This window comes from Barbatula barbatula (genome assembly GCF_947034865.1).
Source record: "Barbatula barbatula genome assembly, chromosome: 24".
Classification (NCBI taxonomy): domain Eukaryota; kingdom Metazoa; phylum Chordata; class Actinopteri; order Cypriniformes; family Nemacheilidae; genus Barbatula; species Barbatula barbatula.
The window spans coordinates 18,528,082-18,543,018 of record NC_136787.1 but is presented as its reverse complement, the minus strand read 5'-3'; the positions used below and the strand labels follow the sequence as shown (position 1 = coordinate 18,543,018).

At 40.2% G+C, this 14,937-nt stretch overlaps 1 protein-coding gene across 1 annotated transcript; it reads right to left on the bottom strand.

The window, feature by feature from the left end:
• Positions 1-474: 474 nt before the first annotated feature.
• glis3 (GLIS family zinc finger 3) lies at positions 475-14,496 on the bottom strand (the record flags this gene model as incomplete). Its single annotated transcript, XM_079448305.1, has 10 exons — positions 475-1,048; positions 1,146-1,286; positions 2,279-2,433; positions 3,924-4,047; positions 4,237-4,369; positions 5,467-5,577; positions 5,716-5,877; positions 11,012-12,050; positions 12,166-12,337; positions 14,160-14,496. The coding sequence occupies 10 exons, from the start codon at positions 14,494-14,496 to the stop codon at positions 912-914; spliced, it is 2,511 nt and encodes an 836-aa protein (XP_079304431.1). The 3' UTR covers positions 475-911.
• Between the last annotated feature and the right edge of the window lie 441 nt (positions 14,497-14,937).

Below are 14,937 nucleotides of genomic sequence, written 5' to 3'. Positions count from 1 at the left end.
CCAATTGCTTGCATTGTTTACCTCGTCTGTAAGTCGCTTTGGGTCAAAGCGTCTGCAAAATGACTAATTGTAAATGTGGGCGGGGCTTCCCCGTTCATTTGAGAGGGGGCGGGGTTACACGATGCGCGAGAATCGCTACAAAACACAAATAATTAAGTTCTGATTCCACCTGCTGAAGAAAGAAACTTATGCATTTTAAAATCCTTTTACTCTGAATTACCTTTAACTACAAAGACTTTTGTGTAAATCTTACATTTTGCCCAAAGATAAAAAAGACAGATGTAGCGATTTAAAGTATGACATGGCATAAGATAATTAAGGTGAGTTAATGGCATTAGTAGCCTATTATATTAAAGTTGTCTAATGTTTGGTCCGTATGTGCACAGAATTTAAACACAAATTATCCATAATTAACATACATGATCACTACAGTTCTCCTCAATATGAACAATTATAAAAGCATCAAATTCAACTCATGCTCACAGATTTTAGTCAATATAAATGTACAGATATTTGATTTATGTATACATATTTACATATCAGTTGTGTGCAGGCCTACCAGTTTTGCATATACATACATGTGAATTACAAATACATTGTATTTGGACGCTTAAGTGACTTTTACAAATGTCTGCCTGCCATTACATTAACAACAATATTATTGCATATTTCATAAAATAGCACAAGTTCGACAAAAAGTACCGTGGCACTGTGGAAAACACATTACTTTGCATGACACCCGTGTGAAATTCAAACATATTGCAAAGATGAAGTCATTTTTCTACGGAAAAATATCCAGGATCATTCGTTTGCACACATGATTATGAAAAATATATATTTACGGTGTGTCCAAATACCTCCACGATTAAAACAATTGAAGCAGACAATGTTCAGGTGGATGAGATATATATTCAGACTCGGGTATAAACACATGAGGTCTGGCTTGGGCTTCTGTCCACGGCGTGGATGTAAAGATAATTGTCCTCGGACATTGACGGCACCTGCACATCTAGGAAGTCTTCAGGTCCAGCCTGGCATTCAAACGCAGCTGTCACAAACACATGTACAGCTTTAAGATCCCTTCTTTGTGAGACTTGTGACATACTGTAAGTAAAATGCTGACTTAAGTGTTTGTTTGTGTTTACCAGAGATGCCCGACAGAGCACTGTGCGCCAGCTGAAGCTCCTGCTGAGATGCGTCAGAGGAGCCCAAATCGCCCTCAGTCATTTGCATAACTAGCGGAGAGTCACTGTAGGAGAACAAGGTCTGGGCATCACCAGAGAAACCTGACGGTGTTATTCCAAGAAACACAAAGCATGTGATTATCATATCAGACGTTTGCATCTCTTCATATTACAGTAAATATCAAAATACATATTGAATCAAAAAATCAAGAGAAAATAGTTGATAGCTTATCTCCCTCAGCTGGACATTAATGTTTAGACTGATACTGTATTTCCTTCAAGTGTTGTTTGAACTGTATACGATCTGTATAATGAGATGGGAAGTGAAATAGATGGATCTATTTTTAACAGTGTCTGACAGGCTGCCATCTGTTGCTCCAAAGAGGAGAGAGGACCAGTGTGTGAATCACTGACTGATGATCAGTTTGATCTCCGGCCGCAGTCACATCTTCAATATGCATTTGACATCTGCTGTATACTGCACATACATACACGTGTCTACTGCTGAATATTAGGCAAATGTTCTGGGTGGTTGTTAGGGTGTTGCTGGGTGAATTGCGTTAGGACGTTCATAGCGCACTGTTAGCGTGTTTTTTTATCAAAGTTTATTAAATGCTTGATGTCACTACTTCTATGACATTTTGACATTACATACTTACACACACACACACACACACATATATATATATATATGTGTGTGTGTGTGTGTGTGTACAGTATATTAATAGAGTTTATTTGCAAAAACAATAAATACCATTTTTTATGATGTTATCCTGTTTTTATTGCAGTGGTTAACTTAATCAAAACACCCCAACTGCAGTTTGATTGATATTAAAGGACCAAAGTGTAAAATTAAGGAGGATCTATTGACAAAATTCTATATTATATACATAACTATGTCTTTAGAGGTGTACATAATGGAGCATTAGGTTTTTATTCCCATAGATTGAGCTATTTCTATACATACACCGTGGGTCCCATTGCGTGGAATTCACCATGTTGTTTCTACAGAGCACCTTTCATATGAATCAAATATTTATGTTAACTCGAAGTACATTTTTGTTGTAAGTAAACTATAATCAACAGATACATACTCTCTTGAATAGCAGCATGGGGTGTTCTGGGATTGGAGTATCTGGGTAGTTTGCTGGTGTTTTGTGTCACCGAGTGGTGAGGCGATGGAGATACCGTCGGTGGCAACAGCGGTGATGGACCGGGAGTCATCTGATGTGATAAAGGAACCCTAAACCTGAGAGATGACATGGTAAAAACCAGATTTAATTGAAGATTAGAAAACCTTATATCTTAAGACTTTTTATTTCGTTTACTAATAGGGGTTGTTTTCATGGATGTACAGAAAAATTGCGTCAAGAAAATGTGTGAAAACGGGGGCAGAGGTGTTTCTCAACTGATTTACCACAAAGCGAGGTACTAATTACAACAATCCCTTGGCTTGGCCTTAGGTGGGATTTCTCAGATTTTATGATTCACTTGTTGAATTCTTCGTCGGCTCTGGTTGGTGGCTATAGCATCCGCTAATGCGGGCCCTCGAAACCGATGAGGCAGAGCAGGTCTTCATCTCACGAGCCAATTGACTTCCTTGGATCCTGCGGCGCATGCCGTGCCTACTGCTGGTCCCGGAACAATCGCAAGCGGGGAGAAGCCATGCGCATCTGTTTCCAGAGAGGAGAAAAGGTTTCTCTGTGTCCTTTGAAGTGCAACTCTGAAGGAATGTGTGTCCATGAGACGGCCGTCCAAAAATCTCCACCTCTTACCACACACTTTTGCCACGGTAAACGTGTTAAACACACAAAAGGCGCAGTGAATCTTTCACAAAAGAAAATTGTGCTTTACTTGAATCCGATTATTGTAACTATAAGCAAACAGGCGTAAAGCCATGACAACCGATGCGCAGGAACGCATTTATCACGGATCAGACAAGAAAAGGGTGTTGAAGCTTTTAAATGAGCCAAACAAACTCAAAATGAATGTAAACTAGAAGATCTATGGCCGTTTGCTTCTTTGGGGCTTATCCAAAACATAGTAATAGAAAAAATACGCCATTCATCAGATTATTAGACTCAATTCATCAAGTTTGAAGAGGCAGCGAGAGACACCAGTGTATAGACCTGATGCCAACTTAATGTTGAATCAAACCTGCTTTTCACCACTATGACCTCTGAGTGAATACAAATGTACCTTAATTTTGTCTAATCACAGATGCAAGAACAACCATCTTTTCTTGTTAGTTATCACGTAAACTAGCCTGCATGGAAATCCTGCAGAAAAGACGTTATTGAGGATCTCAGGAGCAGAAACGCACTTATTTGTAATACTGGCTGTGAAGGATCCTGTATTTCTCGGTCCCTCAAAAATGAGCAGATTAGTCAATAAATGAATCAAATCGACGTGTGGATGAGCGCACAAAAAGCAATTACAATATAGAAAACTCGCCTGGAAAAATTGCGACCAGAACTATCACTCAAAGCTATCACGGTCGATGTTGAATTGAACGTTAACATATAAATGTCCTTCCTTTTCTAGACTTTTCCGTTCTTATTTTGCATGGTTCATCATGGGTTCACTCTTCTGAAATGATTCTTTTTTTCAGATGATGTAATCATGTCGTCAAAATGAATCAAATTAAATCCTCATAAATAAATTCAAGAACGGCTGCACATAGCATTTATATATTGGGTTTCACTTCAGAAGTTAAATGCGTTGTGTTTTATTCAGTACCTGCTGTTGCTCTGTGGTAAGGAAGGCAGCTGAATACTGGGTTGATGGTTTTGTTGATCACTTGTGATCTTCATCGGACTGTGCCGGGGGACAGTTTGGCTGGGCAGATTAAGGTTGAGGACACCTGGTACATCGAAAGAAAAAAAATCACTATTTCTGTGACATCGCTTTTAGAAAAGATGAAGCTTCCCATATTGTTTTACTATGTTTTTACTGCGATGATCATAAATGTAATCAACCTGGTAAAAAGGAACACAATTTTGCATGCTGTTAAAAGCATCCGCTTGAGTATTATGGCGTAAGTTTTTTCTACCTGCGTACAGATCATCAGTGGGGGACTGACGCGTGCTCTCAATCAGGTCCAGTGGAGAGAGGTTGTGCTGCAGTGGCTGAACAGTCAAGCATTCTGTAAGTCCGTCCTGACTGACGTCTGTGCTCCATCTCAGCTAAATCACATCAAATACGACAACATTTATTCAAAATCGCAGAATAAAGGGCATTAAAACCCATTCTGAATTCAGGATATTCAACACATGAATTTAAAGTGGTTTCATTGTAGTACAGTTGTCAACACAAACATGGCTTTGGCTAGAAGGGCGTGCACTGATAAATGATGTACATTACAAGAAACGCGTATTAATAAAATCTATAGATTTTGACTTCACGTCGCCTCCATTTTCTTTCCAGGTTTTAATAAAGCAAATGGATGATAACAGCTGGAGATAATGGCTCGGCTAATTGACTCGTAATCTTCAGATTAATTGGGCAGAATGTTCAATAGTTTATCTATTGTGTACGGTTTCATATCACGGCTTAAAACATCGCTGCATTCGGAGCTCATGACCTCCAGAGGCGTGTGATTTGGCGACTCTAATAATATATTCAGCGTGATCTTTAACAATCACGAGTTACAACGAAAGGCACGTATACAAACTGGACGGATATAGTCAAAGCAAAGGCGGAGGTTGATATGCTACGGTATTTTGGTCTTTCTCGGGAACAGTTTTACCTGAGGAATCTGTATCTATGGTGACGTGACCTTTATTTTTTCTCTGTGTTAATGAACGCGACTCCTACACGAGAAACAAATCTAAAGTTTAGACACTTTGTTGTCAAGACGTCTCTGGTATAATGCTACACTTTTGTGTCACGAAGAATATTGTATGTTTTGTTCTGTTGAACACATGATGAGATATTTCGAAGAATTTAGGAGAACAAAGAGTTCTCGTGCACTCTCTTCCTATGGTTGTCAATGATGGAACTGAAAATAACATACATTCTTCCAAATATCTTTCTTTCAAATTTATGCGGGTATGAAATTACATGAGCATTAAATGATGACAGAATTTTCATTTTTGGATGAACTATATCCCTTTAAGGCATGAGGTTAATCTCAGTTTTTTCTCTCTTCAACATCACAATGAATGGAACTATTCAAAAGGGCTTGAAAGTAGTCCAAGCACTGGTTTAAAGGAACATAAGGGCGAATGCATGAATACAGTTTTTGGGTGAACCATCTGACCTTTCATATTCATATTCATACCTTTTTCCTGGCTTGTTGCTCCTTCAAAGAATGAGACTTGACGTGCTTGCGCAGAGAGCTGGGGTCCGTGTAACGTTTCATGCAGCCGCGGATCTGACACACGTACGGTTTCTGCAGAACATCACAACTTGTTACAACACGTTTCTTTGCATCTTGTCTGCAGGTGTCTTGTGTGGGAGTGTTAAAGCGTGACTATAGTATAGAAGACTAGCTCGTATAATGCTCACGACATTTTGGGGGTCTGCTCACCGTGTCAACGTGCGTTCGCTGGTGTTTGGCGCGGTCGCTGGAGTTGCTGAAGGCTTTCTGACAGCCGGGGTGTTGACACACGTAGGGTTTCTCACCTGTGTGGCTCCTGAGATGGATTTTAAGGTTCTCCAGACGAGAAAATGCCTTCTGACAGCCCTCAAACTAAACGGAGGAACATACGATCAGACAGCAAATTTAAAGGGCTGGATATGTCACGACAGTTCGTGTCAAGAGTGCATACGTGAAGAAACCTCTTATGACACAGAGCGACCAGGTGGGGTCAGTGTTTTGCTCTTTTAATGAATGGTCATAAATATACAGATCATAAAGGACAGGGCTGAACTGGGAGGTCTGGACACTTTGCACATGTACGGTTTAAACCTTAGCTTGTTTTCTGCCATCTTGATACTCTCTGTGCAATCATGCATTATTAAATAGGAAAAATTGCAACGTAAAACAGTTCCTCAAAGTCATTGATCTCTGGAGTGAGTGTCACATTTAAAGGGACAGTTCGACCAAAATTGAAAATTCTGTCATCCTTTACTCAACCTCAAGGTGTTCCCAATCTGTATACATTTATTTGGAAATTTAGTAGGAAAAATTACAATGGTATTCAAAAGTGCCCAGAACTTTTTGCTTTCCTACATTTTTCAACTATCGTCTTTTGTGTTCAACAGAACAAAGAAATGTATAAAGCCATTTTTCAATGGTGGTCAAAAACTGTTCATCAGAACAAAGACATTTATACAGATATGAGGGTGAGTAAATGATGCCAGATTTTTTGGGTGATCTATCCCTTTAAATTGTTGTAACTTACAGTGTCTTAACTGTTTCAATAACCCACACCGCATCATACACTGCAACTATATGATGTGTAGTGCATTTACTGTATAGTAAATGTTTTTATATAACAATAACAATATCGTGGAGAGAAGAATGAGCCCGGATCTTGTACATTTTCCTTACTCACATGACATCACTGTAATTTCATGCCGTGACTCTGAAAGAATGTACAGTTTGTGATCTTTGTCCTTTCGAATGCTCACAAGAATGCAAGAACCACTGACTTGTGAACAAACTTTCTGACCTTGTTTAATTTGGCTAAATATGGCTTCGAGAGCAATGTATCTAATATATCATCTGAAAAATGACTTCACCCATAGCTGAAATTCCTTTCATTACAATGCATAACAGGAATTTGCTGAAATCAGTTCCTTGGATATTAAAAGTCTATTTTTCTCTGCTTTAATATTTCTCTTCTAAAGGCTGTTGTTAGGTCAGGCTGTTTGGATTTAGCTTTATTAATAAAGTGATTCACTTTGTTTGCCGTCAGCAGCAGATAACAACATCTCTTTGTACGTAGGTGTATCTGAGATTTTAATCATAAAGTTTGTTCTGAAAATAGATGATTTTATGATGTTTTATTAAGAATAGAAAGAACTGGGAGCCTTGTTTTAAGTTTTCCTCAACCGTATGGATTCTTCATAAGATAAATAACAGGAATTTTGTTCTTTTTTCTCAGATAGGGTGACGTACGATCATAAGTCTCGCCAAATGAATTCTCTTCCAGTTTGGCGTTTGGTTTTTCTGGAGCATTGAAGGTTCGTCCCTCTCATTACACACTGTTTGTTTTAGACGTAGAGTGTCTGGACTGGGATTAATCTGAATTGTTTTAAAAGCAGCGAGAGAAAGGCGCAGGCGTTCTGCAGTTTCTTCACGCGCACGCGCTGTCATCTTTCCAAGATCCTTCTCATTTCCAACTTGTAAATACTGATCACAAACAAACTTGAAGGATTTCACAATGAATCTTCATGTGTGGTGTTTGTTCAAGCTAGCATCACTTTTACGGTTGCTCATAGAGTTAGAAAAAAGATGGTTTGTGATGCTGACACGACATGTTGTCACATTTTATGACTAAATCTCAGGTTAAAAGAGGCAAAGAATCCAACTGAATGAATGACAGACTGAAGTCATACAGAGACCAAAGTATTATAAAAACTTGGTCCAGTATGCAACCACATAGCATTTACTGAAAATGAGACATCCTTTTACATAATAAACCTTTCCATTTTTTTGTAATCGTTCTAACAGGCAGTATTTAACTTTGACCACAAACCTTTCAGGTCACGGGCAGGACTCATTAGAGTCTAAACTACTAAATACAAGCACCTTAATGACCATGAAATCACCAACTACACCTCAACTGTCCCTGTCTGACAGAAAGGAAAGCAGTCAATAAGCATTCAGGTCAGGACTGCTGGAAAAACAGACGGCGCATCAAACAGCACAAAGTGCCAGACGTCCAGCGGTGTCCGTCCGTGCCGGTGCACTAGAGAACCTTTCAGACTGACTTTATTTAATAAAGCTCAGAGCCTGTCGGCTGCCCGGAGAGACAGCGGCCTGAATAGACGGCAACATGGCTCCAATGTGCTGCTCAAAGTCACAAGCGGTCCCTGACGGGCTGTGGCAGCACGCCATGCGTCGCTGCATAATGGCAGCTGCTGCGAGTGCCAGCAAACAAGCAACGTTTCATCCTGCCAGTTCTTGACATCACCAAGACGACTCCAACTTTTCCATTATCTTTTGTTTAAGCTTGAGGAATGTTGGCGATTAATGCGTCTCAGCAGACTACATTGGGCTATTTGAGGTGCTGCGCTGTCGTGACAAAGCGGAGCATCAGGCTCTTTTAGAAAAAGTTACGAATGGAAAGGTTGATCGAAATGATGAATTTAACAAAGATCCAAACAAACGAAACTAACTGTATTTGATTTGTCTAGAAGTGACAGTTGTTTGAAGGTCTATTGTTTGAGGTTGTATCCGTTAAACTGTAAGAAGCTCATGATCTGAACAAAGACACGTCTGCGCTGACAAAGACAGATTTCTTTAAAGAGAGGTTAGGGCGGCTTTGCGTCAGATGCTGCGCTACTTTCCCACATTTCAAGACAGAAAGTTTAACTTCTTCACGGCATGAACTAATAAGACCTTACAAAAGCAAAAAAAGTAATGTGCCGTTGGTATCTGACCAAACGGAATAATGTTTCAATAATTTATGAGTAGGAAGGCGTGTGTGTGTGTGTGTGTTTGTGTGTGAGCGAGTAGGTCGCTGAGCATGCTGGGACATGCCTGCTGTTTGTGCTGGACATCAGATCTCTGTCATTAAGCTGGTGAACTCACATATCTGTTTACCACTGTTAACTCCCTTCAAACACTTCTCAAAAACTCAGTGCTAAAAGTCTTGCGCTGTATTACAGACACATCCTAACTGAAAATCTGTTTAGTGACCATTGTGATGTCAATCTTGTAAATGGGTTCCAAATTAAAATTCTCAGATATTAATTTAAGGAGGTTTCTGTAATATGACCCATGATCAATATATGTGGCCGACAACCAAAGGCGGTGGTTTACACTGGGAAGACTTTTAATATATTTGCCTGTTGTTTTCTTCCTTTAGACCTTGATAACGCGTGTCGGAAAACCATCCAACTGTTCCTGGCGTCATGGCAACAGAAGAGGTTTTTGGTAATGAGTAAGAGTACGGAGCTGAAGGTTGACCACAGGTATGTGTGAGGGATTAATGATTGATCAGAGACTTTCAGACAACAGCAGAAAACGTTTAACTGTACAGATCACCCACATCAAACTATTGCCCATATGCATGTATGAGATGGTCACTCGGTTATAATTTTTTTATTTTAATAATACACATAAAACTATGGAAATGTTTAAAGTTAAAACACTTATTTTTTGCATTTTCAGCATAATTGTTAATGTGACCCTAGAACTTGTAAAAGTATTTCTTTGTATCATCCAGCTGCTTGAGATCTCATCCTGAGATGCTTTTTAAAGCAGTACTGAAGAGTTCCTGTCTATTTTGGGCTGTTAACTAATTTTCTTAAAACTCCATATGAACTGGAAGTTGCGATAGTTTTAACTTCCGAGTGAAACGAAATTTCTGCTGCGTCCCAATTCGCATACTATCCTTCCTTAATAGTATTCTAAATATAATTAGTATGTCCCAAATCGTCACTAAAATTACTTATGAAACAATGAATGCTAAATACTTTGATGGAAAGAAGAGCTGTATTTTGATTAATGTGACAGTTAATGGCCACTTCCGTTTCCGGTTAGTATGTCCGAGTTCGTGCATATTGTTTTGCTACACACTAGATGTATACACTTTTCCATAACAAAAACACTACCTTCTTTTAGTGCATAGTATAAGTAAGCGAATTGGGACACAACATTTGACTGTGAAAATAGTGGGCGTGGCTTGTGAGATGTATAGCCACTGCAGGGCGGAAGTGCAGATTTTGATTGAAGATTATGAGGGCACATGAGCTTTAAAAAGAGAGTGATCTGACCTGATAAGCTATTTATAACAAACACTACTATATTCCATAAAAAAAATGTATTGTCATATTTTATTTCACCTGGACTTTAAATATTAAAACGTTTTATGCAATGTAATATTATTGGCACAATAATATCCTTGCCTACAAAACTAATCTCAAACTTGTAGTTAGCTATTATTACTTAACTATAAATTTTTTAAGTCAAGTGCAGAAACAAGTCTCTCACACTAAATGCACACATCCCTGACCGCACGTCCAACAAGCTGGCAGTTTACAGGGCTCTAAACAACATGTCCAGCTAATCAAAGAATGTTGCTGTGTCTGCGCAAGCTCTTGAATCTCAGTCTTTTTTTGTCCCTTTTTTAATAACTCCATAATTGCACAGACTCTCATGTCAATTATCAAGGATAATCACTAATTAGCAGATGGCAGGAGCTACAAGAGAGAAGAAAAACTCACAGATTACGGCCTAAACCACAGTTCCTTTTGTTTTTGTCTTAATGGTGATTACTACAGTATGTTTGACTGAAGCACAGACAGAGGTATTAACATTAAATTCTCCTAATGTGTTTGTAAACAGCAGTTGCGCACTGCAGCATCCCAATGTGCTGCAGAAACAGAAGCAGCACCTTAATTTACCATGACAACCACAGGGGGGTGTAGTTAGCCCTTTCTTTTGCATGATATGACCAAATAAACGTATAACGATATTGCTTTAATGCTAAAATGGGTCTCTGTGTCGAGGCTTAAAGGTGAAGTAATTGTGAACATAATAATGCTTCTCAAACAGGTTTCCCATATAGTCCACAGAGTGACCATACAAATGACTTACTTCAGCCTGCCACTGCACATTAAATCATTTAAGGTTAAGCCAGTGAAGTTGTGACTTTTGCTTAAATCTGTGTGATTCCAAAAGTTTTCAAATCAATACTGACTTTGCTTACCGAGCACTTGTTGGGTTTCTCTCCAGAATGAACTCTCATGTGGATGAGGAGTTTGTAGCGAGCATTGAAAGGCTTGTGTTTCCGTGGACACCCGGCCCAGAAGCAGGTGAAGTCCTCACCTTTGCGCTGATCCACGTGGATCTTCTCGATGTGTTTGACCAACTCCTCCCGATGGCTGTAAACTGCACCACAGTGCACCCAGGAGCAGCAGTGGCCTCCACTAAAATCCTCCTCCTCATCTTCCTCTAGCATGGTGCAGAGAGTCGCAGGAGGGACCCTGATGTCATTTGAGGGCACCGCTGGATTGTGGCCCGGGAGCTCGCCGTGAGCCGCCCTTCGCACGTGTTGATGGCTGTGATACGGTGGTGGGGGGCCTTTGTGGCAGCTTGCTGCCAGTTCGAACCGAAGCTGCACGGAGGCCGACAGGTTGTTGGATGCGCTCTGTGCAGCAGGTCTGGACAAAAGTTGATGCTCCACCACCAGATTGGTGAATTGATCTTCTAGGGTCGCGTCCTGCAAGCGGTGCATGCAGTAACTTTCCCGGTCGGCCACATCGTCCTCTTTAGAAATGTGTGGGTTCGGGATGTAGCTCCCTCTGATGCCCAGCAGGTGGCCGCATACGTCCGACTGCAGAGGCGAAGGGGTGGGATGCGAGCTCGGGGAGGCACGAGATCCGATGATGTATGCCACCAACGACGTGGGTGAGGTCCGGATCATGGAGTTGAGGTCAATGCCATCAGAGAGAGGAGACAGGGACAGAGCTCTCTTTTTGCATCGAGCAGAGAGATGCGGGCTGGTGGCGTCCTCTTTGAAGAGATAAGGGGGTAGAGAAGTGGGGTTGGAGGTACGGGTGCTCTCGCACAGGGCAGTTCCCGGGTTCGGGTCAAGCGCTTCGGATGTCTGTGCGGATGCCTGCTGATGCCCCAGGGGTGGAAGAACATGATAACCGTAGGGCCAGTCCAACTTACTGCTACGTATGGACTGCGTCTCAGCAATGCTGAGGGTGGTGGAAGCTAAAGATTCTCTGGAGAGCAAAGACCTGTGATAACATCAAAACTGGGTTTATTTACCCTATTATATTTAGAAATGATCAAATTCGACAAGAATATGTAAAGGTAGTTTTTGATTATTTCATTTCAGGTGATGAGTTTTACCGGGCATCTGTAAATGGAACCATGAGGCCCACGGCATGAGACAGACAATTGTGAGTTGATGTTTGTGGAACAGATGGAGATCTCTGCAGCATCATAGCGCTGCTTGTCACCTGCAGGTTTGATCCTCCACACGGTCCAAGTGCCTTTCTGTTCGGCCCCACAGACAAATAACCTGAGAAAGAGTAAAGCCATAATGAAGTTTCATTTGACATTTGGGGCACGTCTTTGAATAATTCCCTTTAAAATATCCTCTGTGATAAAAGCACACTTTTAAGTTCTTATACAAACTGTGAAAAGTCTAAGTACCCACTTCTACATTCTCATAATACTTAACTTCAGACTGTCATAATAACATTATGCCATTAAAGAGCAGGAAAAAATGCTACTCAAATGACTAAAAACCAATTTCCAGCAGAGAACTAATAATCAAAGTCTGTGTTTCTCTTCAGAAGTCATTTCCAGTAGATCAGAGGGACGTTCTGCCCTGCAGATATACTTATTTTTCTTCCTTGTACAGCAAAAAGGATTATGATCGGTCTGATCAGCTACATGACCTGAATGCTCAGTTCGGCTAACTCAAACTTTGTGGAAAATCCATTTTATTGCTTTCCTGGTATGGATTAAGGTAACATTTAAAACAACAGCTTGTTTGCAAATTACACATTGAGAATGTGAAGATGATTGATGTTACATATTTGAGGCCGGGTTAAGTGCACATTAAGAGGCCGGTTTATATCACATGACTGGGAAAAAAGAACCAGGACTGTTAATAGATTTTTTTAAAGGGTAAGTTCACACAAAGCAGAAAATTCTGCCATCATTTTTTCACCCTCTTGTCATTTCAAATGTGTATGACTTTCTTTTTTTCTGCAGGATACATATGAAGATATTTTGAAGAATCTATGGACAAAACCGATGGGTACCACTGTTGCTGAAAAATATTTTTAGCTCTATAAAACACAACCGTTTAAAGCTAAACTAAAGCGTTTTACAAGTAAAGTTATTTATTATTTGTTTAAAGTGGCCACATCTGTCAAGCTCTAAAAGACTGAAGGCCGTTGCACAACGAGTCCGCAATTTGAGTCCGAAACTTCTGCACGTTAAAAAATTTTATATGACCTCACGCTGTGTCAATCTCGTTGACACACTGCCTCCAATATTTCCGGACTGGGTTCGAATTTCTGCATATTTCGCATCCGTAGCAAGCCAATTTTGGGAGGTGTTTTCACAATTCAGAGAGCGCCAAATACGAATAAAAAAATATCGGACTGTACCTGCAAAGACCTTTAGTTTCATTGTAAAAGTGACCCGTTATCTATTTCGTCTGAATCATATTATACGTTTTTATTTGTTACAGAATCAAATATATTAATATGATATCACAGTGATTTGATTTACTATTTAGTATTATACTGTGACGTAGAAAGTGATGAGTGAATCTGAGTAAAATGACTACAGCTTCAAAACTCAAATAACATCTGAGCTTTTGTTCTTAAACACGATTTTTGTGTCTCAATCAAACAGAAACACATGAATACTCATGGAATTTCCATAACCACCCTGTAAAGACAAGGAACAGTTTCTGCTCTGTTAAGTACTAATGAGTTTCTGTCTCTACTTTGGTCCCAAGGCTCGATTAGGCGGAAGCTTTCTGCTTGGTTAATTATCAAAAATATAAGAGCGGCATTGAAGTTAAATCAGGTATGAACAGCAGACTGTAAATGAGCAGGTGGATGAGACGAGATGATCAGAGAAATGTTTACGACTCGATGTCAAAAGACAAGGATCTTGCTCCATGTTTCTCAAGCAAACTGTCACACTAAAGAGGGCCATAAAAAGACATACAGTATCAGGTCAACAACATCAACAAAGTTCATTCAGTTCATAACTTTTACAAGTACACACTTGCTTATTTGTAAGTCCTACGAACAGCTATCCCTTTCTCCTAAGCTTAAAGTTTAAATCCTTTTCAAAAGAAGTTTTACCTTTCATACCATAGTCACGGCAGCTGGATCGGACTGACTGTTTGGAAGAAGATGAGAATGGCAACGAAGGGGCCGGATGCTGTGGCGACTGGGAAAAGTTCAGAATTCCATGATGCTTCCCATTGGTCAGCACCTGCCTACGGAGACTCAGAGCCGGGAAGAGTAAAGCGTTTCCAGGGGCCGTGCTTATGTCGGCTTCCGTGCTGGACGTCAGAGCAGGACGGTGTGATGGAGAGAAGGTGCGACCCGTGTGGACCCTCAGGTGAGGTGCCAGGTGTCCCGTGATGGGCTGGGCCATACTGGAAGGAGAAACCATGAGGTCACAGCATTTTCTGTTCGTGTCCATCGCTGCTCTGATGGGTGGACATCTTCGGCTTGTGTGGAGAGATTTCGGTCACCTGCTTAACATAAATCACAGATCAAATATTAAACTATCGAAACTATCCCAGCATCCCATAAGAGTCCCTTACTTTACTATGTGTTTCCTACTTTACCTTTGGGACCGCATTCCAAATATAATAAAAAAATATTTAGATTGACGTGTAGAGATTTGAGAAAGTGAAATATATTTGTATATTTTCGATAGTCTTTACAACACTCCAACCAGAAGACACCATAACAACATGTAAACAACAACAGCAAAAAACTTTTATTATTACATAATTTGTCTCGAACTCGAGACTCGAACTCCTCATATTCGAGATTCGTATTCTACAATCGTTTGCAATTTATAATAATGTCAAATAAGCGCACTTTGAATACTTACAAACGCACTTTCAAGTGTCAA